This window comes from Orussus abietinus, unplaced genomic scaffold (genome assembly GCF_000612105.2).
Source record: "Orussus abietinus isolate OABI.00-Male unplaced genomic scaffold, Oabi_2.0 scaffold34, whole genome shotgun sequence".
NCBI classification, from domain to species: domain Eukaryota; kingdom Metazoa; phylum Arthropoda; class Insecta; order Hymenoptera; family Orussidae; genus Orussus; species Orussus abietinus.
In genome coordinates, this window is record NW_019394290.1 from 561,289 (window position 1) to 578,006 (window position 16,718).

The 16,718-nt window shown below is 57.2% G+C and overlaps 1 protein-coding gene across 1 annotated transcript in view; it reads left to right on the plus strand.

The window, feature by feature from the left end:
• Positions 1-16,718, plus strand: part of LOC105696306 (transcription factor Sox-2) — a 48,401-nt gene that overhangs the window by 17,426 nt on the left and 14,257 nt on the right. Inside the window, exon 2 of the mRNA XM_012418685.1 lies at positions 10,145-10,210. Within this exon, the coding sequence (XP_012274108.1) occupies positions 10,145-10,210 (66 nt within the window). The remainder of the gene's footprint in view (positions 1-10,144; positions 10,211-16,718) is intronic.

The following is a 16,718-nucleotide window of genomic DNA, read 5'->3' on the forward strand; positions in this document are numbered from 1 at the left end:
TTCCTGCGGCATTTAAATCGCTACTCCACCCTCCACGTACGGTGGATCGGGAACCACGTCCCGCGGCGTAACTCGAGCAGTCGGTCTTGGCCACGCGCGAGCGGAGCCACGCGAGTCGCAGGTGGGCCGCAGGGAGAGAGGCAGGAAGGAAAAGCTCACGATGGCACGGAACGGAATGTAACGTAAGGTGGCGCGACACGGGCCCGGGGACACCCGAGTCCCAGAAACGCGTGCGTGCCGGGCCCGACGTGTGTGGGTCCGGAGACACGGTGGGTGCCCCGGGGCCGGGCGTCGAGGGCGTCGCCGGGTACCGTGACCGAACCGAATCTGCCCGCGGCCGCTCGACACCGTAGCCTGCCACGGAAAGCCCCCTCGCGTGCGGTTTTACCTACCGGTGTCGGATGTAACTGGAACTCCTGTGCCGCAACCCCGGGAAACGGAACCCGCGGCGCTGGGCCGGCCGCGCGATGCGCACTCCTTGGCGCGCGCCGCGCTTCTGCCGCGGAGGGGCGCGGCTCGCGCTATATATACCCCGGGGAGCGTTACCCCTGAGCGGCCCTTATTTTCTAGGTTCCCTCGAATCAGCCCGATTACCCTTAACAAAAGTTCCTTGCCCGCGACTCCGGTCGCGTTCTCTGACGGAGTAAACCGTTTTTCCATCCCGTTCCTCTCGAGATGTCGATCCCGCGCGACTGCACCTGCACCTCTTCTTAATCCTGGCCAAGAGTCGGGGTACGTATCTCGGATGCGAGCTCGACTCTCGGTCCCAGGCCGCGCGTCCCGGCCTTTAACTTCCCCGGGGGAATTTCTATGCGGAAAATCTCCGCGGGGGGTGGTTGACGGAATAAACCGGAGCGTGCATAACTCGCGCCGTCGCTTTGCTACGGACTCGACTGCCTTCTGCGCCGCTATAAATTCATAAACTACAACTTCGAAACTCGCCCCCTTCCTCTCGGCGAACTTCGCTCCGTTACCTCTCGCCGCGCCCCTCGAGTCCGCCACTAGGCGAGAAACTCCGCCGGGAGTCTCGATAAATTCATGAGTAGTTAGTCAAGGCAAGGAACTCCCGGAGTTGACCCGGCCGCTGCCGCTGGCAAACTCCGATCGCGGCCTCTCGATTTTCCGCGGAAATCGGGATCCATCCCCGGAAAACCCGGCGACGGCGGCGTTCGATCGTCGATAGGCGAGCTTTCGAATTTAATCTCCCCCTCCCTCAAGTAATCGAATTAAAATTTACTCCTGGGAGGAACGACGGCGGTCAGAATTCCAGGAATCTGACGGCTGCTCGGGGGAAATGGTATCTAGGGAATCGCGCGGCAGGCAGACCGATGAGTCGAGGAAAGGAGTCGAGGAAACTCGCGGCCGTCTCGTCTCGTCCCGACTCGGCGCCCCAGCTGAATATTCATGAACCAGCGACGTGTCCGTCTCGTCGCGTCTCGCCTCGAGTAACGAGCTACCAACGGGTACAAGGAGGACGTGAGGAAGATGCGCGTGAGCCGGGAATCGATGACGCTCGCACGGCCCCGTGTATCGATTATGATAGCACGTAATTATCGGCGATCGGGCACGTCCAGGTCCCGAGGGACGAGGCGCACGCGTCGCTCGCGCGCCGAAACCGGCCAGGAATCGAACGCTTCCTGGAGAACGGGCCCCGAATTTCGTTGACCCCTCGGCTCGAACAAAGCCTCACGGGAGTGGGAATCGAAATTCAAGTACGAGACGACTTTGACTTTTTTCAAGCCACGGGAATTTCTGATCGAAATTCCCGGGGACGCGAAATTCCTGGAAACGCAAACCCGCCCACTGTAGGTGACGCGGAGAGGCCGTTTCGCGGCGACGAGAGAGAAGGTCGGGAAGGTGGAGAGGAAACAAAGGTTCGGTTTCGAGCAGGGTTAGTTGAACTTCGGGGGGTTAGGTTGTATACCGTGATTAGCATGTCCTCGCGGACGGCACACCCGGCCCACGTGTGTGGCTCGCCGTGCTGCTGCATCGAGCTGCAGCAGCCTGCAGCGGCCTCCAGCGTCCAGCGGACCAGCTGCGCATTGTGCTCCCCGTTTCCGCAAGAAAGTGTACGCGCGCACTTTCGTAATTGCGCCACAGTGCGCCGCGTGCGTTTCCGCGAATTCGTTGCCGCCTAAAATAAAGGGATAATTGCAAGAGTGGTCGACCGTGGCATCGGTTCCGGGGGAATTGCAGGAATTGCGACCACGTACACCTAGAAATAACCTAATAAATAAATAACCGATCCCTGACCCTCTCGCCCTGAAAACCATGGATTTACTACGCCCGAATAAAACTTTCGATACCCGATTCGAATTCGTTACACGGGATTCATTTTTCCATTAACTGCATAAAGCGTGAACGCGGACGAATAGAGCGGCGGTTTTTTTTTCCCTCCCGTTTCCAAGCTAGCGTGGTAAAAGACCGAATAAACATTTCTTCCGACAGTTTTTCTCCTCCACAGTCGGTTTACGGCGAATTAAGTGGAGCCGAAATTATACCCGATATAAATTTAATTAATCCACCAATTCGCTGGGTTTTTCCTCCGGTACCGGGGAACAGCGCTCTTTCTTTCGAAAATTTGCCCACCCGATGCTCGGTATCGATAAATCCGAATTATCTTGCATCAGAAAATTTCTCAAGATCCAAAATGGCCGGTCAACTGGCTCGATCGAAGAACGGGGAACGGATTCGATGGACTTATCACTCGCAGGTGTCGCGGAAACTTGTCGCTCGCGTAGGTGGAGGGTGAGCCCCTTCGCTCGCGAGGCTATAGCGAGACGAAGGAACGGGGAAACGGAGAAACGGCGAAAGGGCGGGCGCAGGAGGCGTCGCGACGCGAGACGAGACGAGACGAGACAACCGCGAACCCGACGAGGTGGCTGTGACAGCATGGAAATTACTACTCGACTCCGCCGCGTATCTCTTCTCTCGTGTTCCGCGCCGTTCCGCGGTTCTCCGAGCTCCGCCTTGCTCGTCGTTCCAGATGTGCGACCGCGAGCCGGGAAATTACTCTTTATTCCGCTCGCGCCGCCATTCCGCGACGAGACCTCCGCTCCCTGGATCGCATCGAAGCTGGGACTTTGCTCCGAGTTTTCGGACTCCTCGGCTGGAGTTGGATTTTTCTTCCTTTTCGTCCTCGGGCATAAACGTTGTAAATTCGGTTCAGGTCCATGTCCGTGCGTGCAGGCACCGCCTTGCGCCCCGGTAGACACAAAGTTGGGTCGACGTGGTCGCGGCTACCGGATTTCATCCCTGGCTAAACCCGGCCGGTCGGCCCGCCATTTGATCTGCCCCCGATATATCCGAGAGGCGCAACTCAGCCGGAATATCTCCGGTCTGGATGTGTACCGCGGGCGCGGAAAAGGGGCCAAAAGGGACCGGAGAGGCCGAGCCACGGGAGCATCCTTCTGTTTCTGTTAGGGCCCCGTGTGAGCTTGGAAAAGGCCGCTTTCGGTCGTTCCTTCCAAGCGCGACGACGCATCGGCCCGACAGTCGGGATCCTTACCGGTCCCTCCTCCTCCCTCTTGCTCCAAAATCCCTCCGTATCCTGCCAGGAATCGGTCCGCGTCCTCAAAATCCGTGGAAAAAATATACGCGTAGAATTATGATTTAGGAAAATCAATGAATTGGATTTTTCTGCGAGTACCTCTTCGGGGTCTCCTTTGTTCCGCCTCGTTCTCCCTTCGAGGTGCCGAGAGAAATCGATCGTCGAGGCGGTGCTCCTCTTTTTTGGAGGTGCACCCAAGGGGGACAGAAGCGCGTTCCGGGTAGGTGTCCTTCGAACGAGGATCCTTCCGGTCCTGGGGAACCCAGGGATGTGGGAAGACCCGGGTGTCCTCGTGCTCGGCCGGTGCGAGGTCTACTTGATTACGGAGACCCGATAGGATCTGACATCGGGCCATTTGCATGGCTATCAAGATCCCCTGGATACGTACCTACGGTGCAATGCGCGTTTACCAAAGGGTATGCGCATGCCGGGTGATTACGACGCCCCACGGCGACCATTATTAAATCGTCCTACCGATTCCGTCGGGTTTACATCGTCTGCCGTTTGGCCAACGACGGGGTCCCTCGGGATTTATCGACTCCCCGATAAATTCCTGGACGCCCTCCAATCGGCGCAACGAGGGCACCGCTCGTCGATCGCCTCCCCAAAACTCCACCTTTCGAAAAATCCTCGCCGACTGCCCCCCGGAAAATTCGTTAGTCTTGAAAAATCCTCCCCCGAATAATGCAAACGAACAACGGTTTAGATCCCGAACGGGAAATTCGGTTCGTCCCGGGTGTAGTCTCCAGTTGGGAACAAACCGTCCCCCAAAGCGGGCCAACAATGGACCACGCGTGTGGCAAGGCGAGGAACACCCAGATTTGATTTCGTTCCCGATTATCGGAGGCCGAGCCAGTTTCTCTTTTCCAGGCCGGAATCTGTCACGCGTTGATTTCCATACAGGAAGCCCCTTGTAATGAGAAACCACCCCCCGCGCCCTGCCCCCCGGAACCACCTGCGCTCCCGAGCGAAGGAAGCTCTTTTCCCCTCGAGGACTCGGTCTTGCCGTATCCCGGTGTATTATTACCTTTGTTGCGTTACCAGGTACGCAACGCGTACGTCATCCGCCGTGCTCCCGCGTGCCGACGTGTCTCCGACTGCACGGCCAGCTCGAGCCGCGAGTCGAATTTTCAAATCCTGGAGAAGAGGGGAAAAAAAAACCCATCCATACGATAATCAAAGGAACGCCCGGGAATTTTCCCACGTAAAAAAACCTGGTTTTAATTATTCGCGAAAACTGATACTTCATTTCGTATTATTTTTCACGTTGTTATTACTTTTCTTTTTTTTTCGTATCGACGGGCTCGAGGGAATGAGGACCTCTGGCCGTAATCCGGGAAAAGGAAGTGGTAGCTAGGTCGATCCTGCGGGATCAGGGAGGGGCATTGACGGCCGGCTACCCATCGGCCGCGTATATCCCGATGGATATACCGATCGGCCAGGTGCGCTCGCTCGGTGCGAGAAAACAGGGGTACCTGGCCACGCGGGTTTCGGGATCGACCGGGATCGGAGGTCCGACCCCTCCCCTGCTCACCTATACATCTTTTGCCGGCGAGGCGAGCGGGTACGCGCATGCGCACGCGCGCCTGGACTCGAAATAGTCCTGCTACCTGAGCGGGGATCCTTCGGGCGCCCAACTGTCTGCCGATCCTGCCGATTGACGGCGCGTCGGCGGGTACGGGCCGAGATTTCTCGAGGGGCCCCATACCTGGCCCCCCGGGCCCCCCGAGCCCCGGTTCTCAACTCGCCAGTTTCCCGATTCGCCGAAAGTTCGAGGATTTCCCTCGTGCCGTTTTTCCCCTCCTCTACTAAAATCCCCGAACACTTCGGTAACAATTCGTTGATTTTTATATAAAAAAAAATCCCAATTCGGTCGCTGCCACCGTGAACCAGGATCTATCGTCCTTGGGAGGCGCTTCGCTGTCAATTAAAATTCCGGAAAAATTCCTTAACAATTCGTCGGTATTTATGAAGGTCCCTGCAAACGTGAGTAAGAATCCATCGGCCTTGGAGGCCGCGAGGAAAGTCCTGGAGCCGCGCAAAAGGCCTCGACAAACAGCGGAGCAAACTCGGCTACCGGTGTTACGAGACTCCAAGCGAGGTGCCGGAATCGCCTGTTTCCTGAGTTAATATTTGGAGAAGGTTCCTCGTCCCGGTGACACTCTTCGCCCGAAGGACGAAGGAGCTCCGGCTGGAAGGCGGCCGAGCAAAAGGATCGAAACTGGTCCTTTGACTCGGATATGGTTACCGGTGGAAAAAATCGGACAGGGACTGCCGTCCCTTCGGGTCCCTAACCCTGAGAACGGGAGCTGGAATATTAAAATTCTGAAATGTTGGCGCGCGCAAAATATGGCCGCGGCGAGGGTCGGCCGAGGAAAACCGGGGAAGGGAAATCGCGCGAGAAAAGGGAGGTTTTCCGCGAGGCTCGAAGGGGCAGGCTCCCTCGCTTTTTGCCGCAAGGTTGCGGGAGGTCCTAGGACCGGCGACGGTCGTGCACGCGTTCGCCAGTAAATGCCACGATAAAGTTTATACGGTGCCTCCGTGAGGCGCGTTTACACGCACGGGCCCCACCGGTTTGGCCCTCCTGTGTGCGCCGGGGACGCACACGAAGAGACGCCGCGAGATGGCCGCTGGACCGCTCGGGTGGAAGCTGCGGAGGAATATTATTTCATTCGTGCCTCGGAGGAGCGGGATCGCGCCATAAACGTCCATTAGTTGGCTCGTTTGGACGCTGGCGTCGAACCCGTCCCAATTTGCGATCCCCTCCCCGCCCGAAAATTGAATCCGGGGGCAGGTGGGTTAAAAAGAAAAAAAAAACGCGTCGCTAAATTCCTCGCCGGCCAGCGGATGTATCGGCGGAAGCTATTTATCGGCGAGGACTTTATACGCCGTTTTACGAGAAAATCGAGCGCGGTCTCCGCGGACGGAGTACCATTTAACGGGCATGCAGAAATACTTTAAGAGAGGAGAGAAACCGGGACGAGGGTTCCACGCGAGGGGCTTCCAGGAACCCGAAGAAGTCCAGGACCTCGAGGTAATGCCCGGCGCGTGCGGTCTCACGAGAGCGCGGAATTTGGGGGAAAAAATGGGCCCGACGTGGAAATACGAGCGGTTTATGATAATTTCGAGGGCCGCGAGTAAAAAAGGCGAAGGCGACGTCTCGCGGGACGCCGCACGGGGTCCGATCGGAGGTGCCAACCCCCATGAATATTTATCGACGGGATTCGTTACGATTCCCGGGAGAGGCGCGAAAGTGGCGCACCTTTTCCCGGAGGGGCGGCTACCCCCTGGTTTTCTTTCATCGGCACTTCCCACCTCCTCGCTCCTCTCGGCCGGCGGGGACAATGCGCCGGTCCCGTGCAAATAGACAACCTGCCGTAAGGACGAGTGCGGCGCGTCCTTCCAGGACGAACAAATAGAATTTCACAGCTCGCGTGGCGGGCCTGGCGTGTGCGGGGTACTTAGAAACAAATTAGGCGATCGTCGATCGGAGTCATTGTCCGCGGAGACCCCTTTGCCGCGACCCCACCCCGGGTCCTTTGTCGTCCCGCTCCGCGACGCGCCTAAGAGAAAGACGCACCGAGACCCCGAGTCCTTTCACGCGCTGGAGAGGAGGAATAAATTCACCTGCCGCTTCCGGAACGTGTCGACAGGAAACACCGACCGATCCCAAACGCCAAGACCCACCGCATCGTCTCCTAAAGACTCCTCTTGTATACTCTACGTCCATCCAAAGTTAAATCAATTTTCTACCCTCCCGTCCTCTAAATCGCGCCTCGTCCTCGCGGCGTAGGTGCGGTTAAGCCCGCGGAAAATTCAGGGCGCGAGGGGGGAACGATAAGAGGCGAAAGCTCCTTTTCGATGCCTCGATTCAACGAGGCGCCGGCGAAAGCCCTCGACCTCTCCCGGGAAGAAGTGAAAGAGACCGAACGAGAAATCCGAGAGGCATCGCGAGAATCCCTCGGTAAGGTGTCCCGGTCCTCCAGGATCTAGGTCCTGGGATCCTGGAATCCTTCCTTCGAGATCTCCGAGACCTCGGTACGTCACTTTCCGATACGTTACTCGGAATAACGAGAGCAAACACCGAGTCGTTAGGGAGAGATATACTTCCCGGGCGCCATAAATCGCCGGTGGACGCGCCATAGGAAAGGCGCGCGGAACAAGGAACGGCGGTTTCTCGGTAAACGGGCACCAGGGCAAGGCCGGCTCCCGGAATCGTTGCTCGCCGTATAGGGAGGCTCCCGGAATGGCGTAACTGAAAATCTCGACATCCATTGCACCCCTCCGCCGCGCCCCTCGCCCCGTCGCTCCTCTTTTCATCCCCTGACGCGCCGTCAGGGGGCGCAGCCGCAGCTGCGCCGCCGGGCCAGGTGTGACGGCTCTCCGCGGTGCCCCCGCGGACAGGCCGCGACCGTCCCGACGACTACGCGACGCGATCCGCACCCGACAACGAATTCCGACTTCCCGGCCGTCGAGGATCCGCAACTCGACCAGGGACCGCCCCCTCCGGCCTGGCTCGCTTCGCCGCCCCGCGGACATTGTGCAAATTGCGGAAATGCCGCGCCGGCGATATCTCGATAAGCGTCGCCGCGTTGCGTCGTTATTGCTTCCACTTCCACTTCCCCTTCCGTTGGCCGCCTCCTTTCTTCCGGCGGCCGAGCCCAGAAACGCGCGTCCGATCCGCCGGAGACCTCGGTCCCCGAATCGCGAAAGACGAGGAAACGGTTGCTCCTATCGGAGACGGTTCCGCCCCCGCGGCCTCCCGTGCGACTTTCCGCGACGGCAAGGACGGCGGCCGGAAGTCCCCGCCGACTCGGAAACCCGATTCCGTTTTCGACGCCGGGGATCGTGCGAGCGTCCCGGCGCTCGGCTGAGCGTGTATCCACCCGAGGCGGAAGTCGGGCCCGCCGCGGAGGCAAGCCTACCGGAACACCGGAACCGGAAGGGCGCGGAACCTCTCCCTCGGTGGCCGCACCGATTGCCTCCGCAGCGGCCTTTGGTCTCCGCCGACGATCCCGCGTCCCGATTGGCCGATCCTCGCGAGGTCCGCGCTCGCGTCCTTAACGACCATTAGGGGCGAGTCGGCGTTTCGAGAAGACGAGAGACGGACGGATCATTAATTGCCTCGTGACGGAGGGGGCGGAGGACGCTTCTTCATATTTCACTTTTTTTTTTTTACCTCATCGGGAGATACTTTCGGGCTTTCCAAAAATGAAGGTCCCCGGGAATCGATCGGCCGCGACGCCCCTGGAGGTCGCAGGGAAGCGCGCACCCCGTAGGCTCGCGGGGCCCCGGGTTCGCGCCTCGGCGAGTATGGGAACCGAGAGCCGGGGTTGTCCCCGCTAAACACCATAATTATCCCGAGGGACACGGTACTTGGGCGGTTGTGTTCCGCGGTCGGAATTACACGTTGGGACGCGGCTGCGTGTACTCGAAATCACGGTGGACGCCTCCCTCATTAGCCGCCAACTTTTTCGACCCCTATTTCCCGCCCCTCGCGGGCCTCGACGGCGACGTCAACGGCGACGTCGGGCCGCTCGGCGTTTCCCATCGGGGGCGGCATCGCCACCGTTGGGTAAGATTACCCTGTCACCTTGACAAATGATCCGGGAAAGGTGAGCGAGAGACATCCCCCGGTGGTCGCACCCCCTCCCCCCGCCGTCCCCGGACATCGATTGTCGAGTATCGACGATCGCCCGACTCGGTTTCGCAAATGCCTCGAAAAATGCAAACGCGCGGATTTAAAGCGGCAAAAAATTCCGCACCCCCAACCTTCGCTTTCCTCTCCCCCTGGCGACCCCTTCGAAACTCCCGTTCCGGCTCCCAAAATTCCCCACCCCCGGATGAATTTTTTTCCCCAGCATTCCGACGAACGATCGACCGAGCGGCGCATCTGGGAATGCGTACCGGGGGTGCGGAAAAATGGCAGATACCGAAAACCCGTCATCCGTTCCCCAGGGAAAATGAATTTCTCGCGCGGATTCGATCGCTCCTCGAAAAGGACGTCCCCGAGGTCCTGGAATCCTTCCGGCCTGAATTTCCGGCCCCGTAGGAATGCGAAAACCGTCGCCGGTCGACGTGGCCGTCGAGAATCACATCTCGCCGCCACCCCGCAAATTAACGGCGGCCACACAAAGGCATTCCCACACGTCGACTCACGCGACCGGCACGCATGAATGCGTTACGTCTGCGGACAGTGATTTCCACCCCTGCACGTTAGACACCCCCGAGCCTGCGAGCGCCGACAGATGGGGTTCTCACGGGGTTCCCCGTGCCTCGTTAACGTCGCTCGTAATCGCGACCGATAATGCGCCCTGTAACCACCTACGGCCACCCCTCGGCGCCCCCAAATTTCGGGGTAAATGGAATAGCATGGGATTTCGATACCTCGAGAAATTTCCCTTCGACTCCTCGTCGCTCGAACTCTCCTGGTGAATACCACGACACCAAGGGTGGCACCCTCGATGCCGGAGCTCTTTAAAAGAAATTCTGCTCGGTAAAGAAGGATTAAATCGTTATAATTGAGACGATCGGGATAATTGAAATAATTAAAATCTAAGGACCATCCTGACGTCGAGTTTCGTCTGATTGCAGGTCGGACAGCGAGCGCAAGATGCTGAACCCGGAGACGGGCTGCTACTCGGAATCCGTGCGAGCCTGGTGAGTATAGGAAAAGGGGAGAGGAAAATCCGGAAAAAGCATCGAAGAGCGACCCGATCGGAAATGGGAAGTCTAGCGGAATCGGGCGTCGTTTATCCGTTTTGAGCTCGGAGAGAGAGAGGATCCTCGTCTGGCCCTGAAGAGGCGACCGGGTCACCAGGTGTCGGGACCTCGTGGAGGGTTCGTTAGTTTAACAGGTTCTCGTTACGGTTTCGTAAGCGCGGGGGAGGCGAGATGTAGATGTCACCCACCACGTGCGGATCCTGCACCCCGACGATCCGGGGTGGAAACGGGCCGTTAATTCGCGACAGTCTCCTGCGGGGTCTCTCGCGTTAATCCCGAGGGAATCCGCCGAGGTAACTCGTTAACACGGGATCTTAATTAGGTCGTTACCTGCGGTAGCACCTGGAACACGGTGCTAGCCTAACCGGTACCGCGTATCGACGAGCCGATACAGGTGTACCGCCTCCGCCTGCATAGACACGATCCCTGTTAATTTTTTACGCCCTCTTTGCTCCCTCCCTGAGTTATTAAAAATTGCCGCGCAATTTTCTCGGCCCTCCGCTTTCGAGACGAATTTTTATTTGACGTTTTTCCCCGATCGAGGGCCCACTCGAAGGCTATCGTGGCTTCGTCCCGTCGCGGAAACGCATCCGAAACGTCGTTCTTCCGCGCAACCGCACCGGAAGGTGGTAAAGGGTGGAGGCTCAAAAATAAAAACCGAGGGTCCGCGGCGTTTAATTCCCCCCGTCGTCCCCGATGCTTGCCGATACTTGATACCTCATCGCGGGAGCATCGGAGCACCCTCCGAGACGCGTCCCATCGGGCATGAAAATTAATAAGGGACGTTTTCCCGGGAGTTTCCCCGAAAGCACTCGAGACTGCGCGGGGATGCTTTTAATTACGCGGTGCATTACGCGCCGCTCCGACGTCGGACGCCGAAATCGTTCGACGCTTTCCGTCGCCTCCTCGCGTGCACCACTTTTCTCTGCAATTAATGCCGCTATCAGATCTTGCCTCCACGTGGTGCGTGACGCCGGGAGATCGGCCCCGGAAATTCTACGAGGATTTACTTCCGTTCAAGCCCCCCTACCTCCGCGTTCCGATTCCCGCGGATTTCCACTCCGTTATTGGGACACGGTGTGCCCGTTTGGGTGGGGCCGACCATTTCCGGAAAAAAAAAAAAAAAAGAAATTACGAAACGCGTATCGAAGCCACCTACCGACCTCGTGAAAAATAAATTTAACCTCCTCTACCTCGGTATCTAGTGGAAGGAAATTTCGAAAAAAAATTCTAATAACGATAAATGCGGAGGAATTATTTTTCCGCAAAATCGAGGTTTCGTGATTTTCCGGAAACATTACGTGGAATAAATTTGATCGACCACCGGATGAAATTGAATTTGGAAAAATCTCGCGGGAATGATTTTTCCGCAGAGTCGAGGTGCACTCCCGGAAGCGGAGGTGGGTGGAGGTGGAAACTGGAAATAGTCCACAGAAGGCGTCGAAGGAGACTCGCGTGCCGCACGCACCGTCGAAAGACGTAAGGACTTCGCGTTTCCACGACGTACATTAGGGATGACGTTAACGCGTCCCGACGTCCGAGGGTTGGGGGTCCCGCTACATTAGCGGGAACGTTAGCTCGGCCATCGAGGCAGGAAGAGGAGGAGATCTCTGGACGTGCAGGATGAACTAGGGCCGAGGGTGTGACCAGAAGATGGGGCTGATCGGACATTACGACCCTAATGATCGCCAGGGGAAGGAGAATTACGAGTCAACGCTCCTTACCCCGATTCTAGCGGGGATTCAATTAGCTCGATGCACACCCCGAAGAGAGACCTCGAAAAGTCCCTCCGACTTCCTTCGGGGTGTAAAAGAAATCCCGCGATTTCCTGCCCTCGAGGAACAAACGCGGGAATAAACGAGGAGAGGGTAGCTTCCCCGTATTTTTCCGAATCGTCGGGGAAAGCCGTGAAAAAAGTTGCTCGAGTTTTATGAGGGTTCGGAGAGAGAGAGAGAGGGAGAGTGACGGGGGACCATGTGCACGGACACACGTCCGACGTGTCCGACTGCGTACACGGCGCCGCCCTCCCTCGAGCCCTCCAGTTTGTCAAACGACCCTTCGGTGTCGCTTACAAGACAGCAAATTTGTCTCGGATAAGCAAAACAACCACTCGAGACCTCCGCCTGTTCGCGTTTAATACGTATCTGCATGAAAAAGGGATGGAAGTTGAAAATTTCAAACTCCCCTTAAAAATCCTCGCCTTCCCTGGAACCTCTTCTCCACCTTTTTTTTTTTCATTAAAAAACCGAGTACTTTATTTTCCCCGGTTTTATTCATGAAAATAGATAGGACGCGGACAGGTTCCCGCCGAAGTGCATTCGGCGCGATCGGTTCTCCGAATCGCCCCGATCGCTCTCTTTCTCTCTCCCTCTCCCCCTATTCCCCGTCTTTCTCGGATTTCTCGCCGGGAGATTTGCATAAGTCGGAGTTTATTCTTCCAAGAACGTTCGTCTTCGAGACGCGTGCATTTATGGACGGTCGTATAACGATCTAGGGTCGAGCGCGAAATACCAAGGCTAGGACCGCGACAGGTGGAGAAGAGAGGAGAGTTTGGAGAGGAAAATTCAAGGGATGCGTTTCCAAAAAGAAACGCGAAAGGCATTATTGAGACTAATAGAGGCGTTAACCTCCTAATGGACCGGGAGGTCCTCGGAGGTCCTGCTTATCTTTGCCCGATCAACCGGACGATTTCGGATCGCCTCGTGCCGATCTCCGACGAGCACCTGGACCACCCCCTGGTTCTCTAATTTTTTTTCTCCTAAAAGATGGACCTTTTTTCCCCGTTGCGACCTCTTCCCTTCTCGAAACCACCCCGAAGAGCGGGAATTAATTGAATTCGAGGGTTCGAATGAAATCACGAGCTGAAACCAGCGAAAGGCGAGAACTCGCTCGCGAATGTCGGGGCTGCAGGGCCCCAGGGGTTTGTAGAGGGTAAACAGGGTGTAACCACTGGGGAACAGGGGTGTGCCGGCGGGTCCCGCACGCGCCGTAAACGATTCCATAAATATTTTATTGGCTCGTGATGCGATTTTATTATCGGCCCGTAATCGAATGACACGGCGGATTACTCGGGCCGGTGGTGGAGGCGCCGATTTTCATGGTCCTGATCCCGCGCCCGAAATGGACGGAATCGGCGAAACCGGCAGTCGGACGTTTAATTAAGGCTGGCCACTTAGCCGGCCGTGAATGCACCTTGATTGGCGTAGAAGAGAGTACCCGCCGGTCTCGGACAAGTTTAGTCCGCACGCTCAGTCAACATCCAGCCGGACGTTGAGTTATGTCGGGGGTCCGGCTTCTCTTTAACTCGCCAATAAATCGGTGCCCGGCCAGTCCGCGGTTCGACCTCGGACCGGCAATGGCGTCGTTCGATGCGTTGGTAGCGCCCCTGGTAGCGGCGGTACCATCGATAACGCGAGTATTATTAGAGCTATCGGGGCCATCCGAGCGAGCATTCCCTCATTCCCATCATTGATCTTAACGCCCAAAATCATGTGGAAATCAGTTGGAAATCGTCTGAGATCACCGAACATTGTCTCAATTTTAAGGCCGAACGTCGCTTGTCACCGAATCGCTTCGTTGTTTATCACAAGAAATCAAAGGATGCCATCGGGTTTCCAGACAAGAGATTTATTCCTAAATTTTGCTGAACCGCCAAGAAAACCGGAAAGGGAACGTCTCCATCTTGGGAGCCCTCCGAATGTCGCCTCGTCCACCGTGAGCGATTAATTCGCGGCATTGTCGCCCACGGTCGGTAAACGCTTCAATCAATGTCATCGGGCCAATTTCCGATCCGCGCTCGCTTCCACTCCCTTGGTGTCCCGACCCAACCCATATCCCGTCCACGGTGTCCTCTCTCTCACCTCTCGGGCCCCTCTTCCACGGAGGATGGCCGATATCGCGGCAGGAAATTACGGCCGAAACGCCCCCGGAACTGGCAATTTATCAATTTCTGCTCGCCGACCGCTCGCGGACTTCCGACCGGAAGTTGGCGAGATCGAGACCCGTCCACGCCGAGGAGCATCTCGAAAATTGCGAGAGTCGCATTCCGACAGAATAAAATCCCCAAAACGAACGTCGACCTCGCGTCTTATGTTTTATCGCGCATTTCTCTACACCTCATTATCCGTGGAATATATCGCGGTGAAATAATGGGAAATTGTCACAAAAGGACCTTTACCAGTTGGAGGCGTCCTCCGGGTGCGCAGGCGGATTCCCAGGGGCACGTCGTGTTCTTCCCGGCGTGAAACGAGGGTTAAGTTTCGCTAACAAATCGCCGAACCTGCGTCTAATCGGCTTAGTGACCACCTGTAGACGCGAAGGTTGCCCCGCAAAGGTGGAGGGCGCTTCCGAGGGAATCGGACCAACTCGGGAACCTCTTCCCACCTTTTGCCACCTCGAAACAGGTAGCGACTCGACCTACTCCGAGAACTCGCCGTCTTCGGGGAGGAATACTGCCAGAAACTAAAATCGACGAAAAGTTTTCGACCCCTCCCGAAGATAGGAAATAAACCCGACGCTCGATCGTCCGCGAAAAAGAAAAATAAAATATATATATGAATTCCGCCTAAGAGGTCATATCGGGAGTTTATCGCGTTATGCAAAGCCCCTTTCGAGGAGTGCAATCAATTGATATTGGCGATGTCCGGTCGCCAAATGATACGCAGGCGAACTCGGACTGCAATTCTGGGAGCGTTTCATTGGCCCTCATTAAACCCAATTTATAATCTAATGCCGTAATGCGCTTAGAGCAACAAATTAAACCATTACTCCGGGCCGAAGTTTGCAGGGACCGAAAGTAGCGCTTCTCTCGAGATACTCGTAAGTCAGGTTTTCGCTTTCAGGGGAGGACTCGCGTTTTCAAGATTCTCTCCGGGGACGGGAACGGCGAGAAGGATTACGAGGGCCCGAGGAAGAGGGGCGTCGTTGTTGCCGGATGTAAAACCGGGGATAAAAGGACCAGTCTCTCGGCACGGGCGAATTTCGAGAAACGAAGGGAACAGCGCCTAATCTGTCGGTAGTGATCAGGGACCTGTATCGGCGTCGAGTCTCCGACACTTTGAAGTCCGCCCGACCAAGCGCCGCAGGGGGGCGACCCCCGGAATCCGTCTTTCCAGATTCCCATCCGGGGAACTTCATCTCGGGATATCCAGAGCCACTCGCCGAGTCCTCCAGGACCTGTCGAGCCGTCGGTCAAACCCGAAAATCGGGACCGGCAGGTTCCACCATAAAAATGCCGGTCCGCGAAATGCCAAACCACTTTTCTCTCCGATGTCGCCTAACCGTTCGACATTTCCATTGGATCTCGCCCCAGGTTAGACATGCCCGCTAAATGTCGCGCTTGGCGCGAGACTCTACCGAGTTTCCTGACGTCGAAGTAGTCCAGCGCCAGGGGTCGAGGATGTTTTCGTTTTCGGGCCCCTTCTCGGTTGGATTTTGCGAGGGCCAAAAACGGGACCGGCGCGTCCTGGCGAAACTCCTGCTGGGCTCCTGCCGGAGGAAGAGGGTCCTTCCTGGCGTTCCTCGCAGGAATCCTCCGCAGGGTCGGCCGTAACCCCGAGCCCCGGCACCGCTAGACAAAGCTGCCACCATAAAAGTGTCCACCCCGGGTCGGCTATTTTACGAGCGGCACGCCAGGACTCGGGCGCAGGTCCTTCGGCCGGATATACGTCGGTCCTGGCTTGCCAACGCGACGACAGACCCTGCCACGCCTACCAACCGGCGACGACCCGACTAATTGTCGCTAATACCGCGAAACGTCGCGTCCTGGCCGCTTCCTCGAGTCAGGACGACGCCACCGGATGCCGGTTCCAGGACTCGAAGTACCCACCCGTCGATATTTAGCCCTTTAGCGCCGCCACCGAACTGGACCCCGCGCCGAAAGTGTACACATTGCGCGTCCACGTGGGTCACATCGCCGGATATATCCGGCATGCACGAAGTGCACACATTGCGCGTCCACGTGGGTCACATCAGGCATGCCGGATATATCCGGCGTGAGGAGCGAAAGGGTTAAATCCCGATTTCTGGTCGCTCCTCGATAAAGGTGCAAAAGCCATAGAAATGGCGTCCGATGGACCGAGGCTTCTCGCGGTATCAGCGGGGCCAGGGATTCCCCAGCGGTCCATAGAGGCGCGATAAGAACCGAACGTCCCGTCCGGCAGACAAACGCCGAGTGTGTCGATACGACCGCGTCCAATAAACTTTGCCTCTCGTTGTCCCGTGAATGGACCCCGCGAAGATATGGACGCGGCGGAACCGGAGCGCCGATAAGAGGGAAGCGGCCGGGAATATTCCGGAACGGGGGAAAGGAGTCGGGGAAGAATCGGACGCGGGAATCGCGCTCGATATTGCAATACGCCGACCGGAAGAGGCCTCGCTCCGGGTTGACGAAAGGCCCGAGCAAGCACGAGGCTTTCCAGAATGCAAGCCCGTGCTCGTGTCGGGA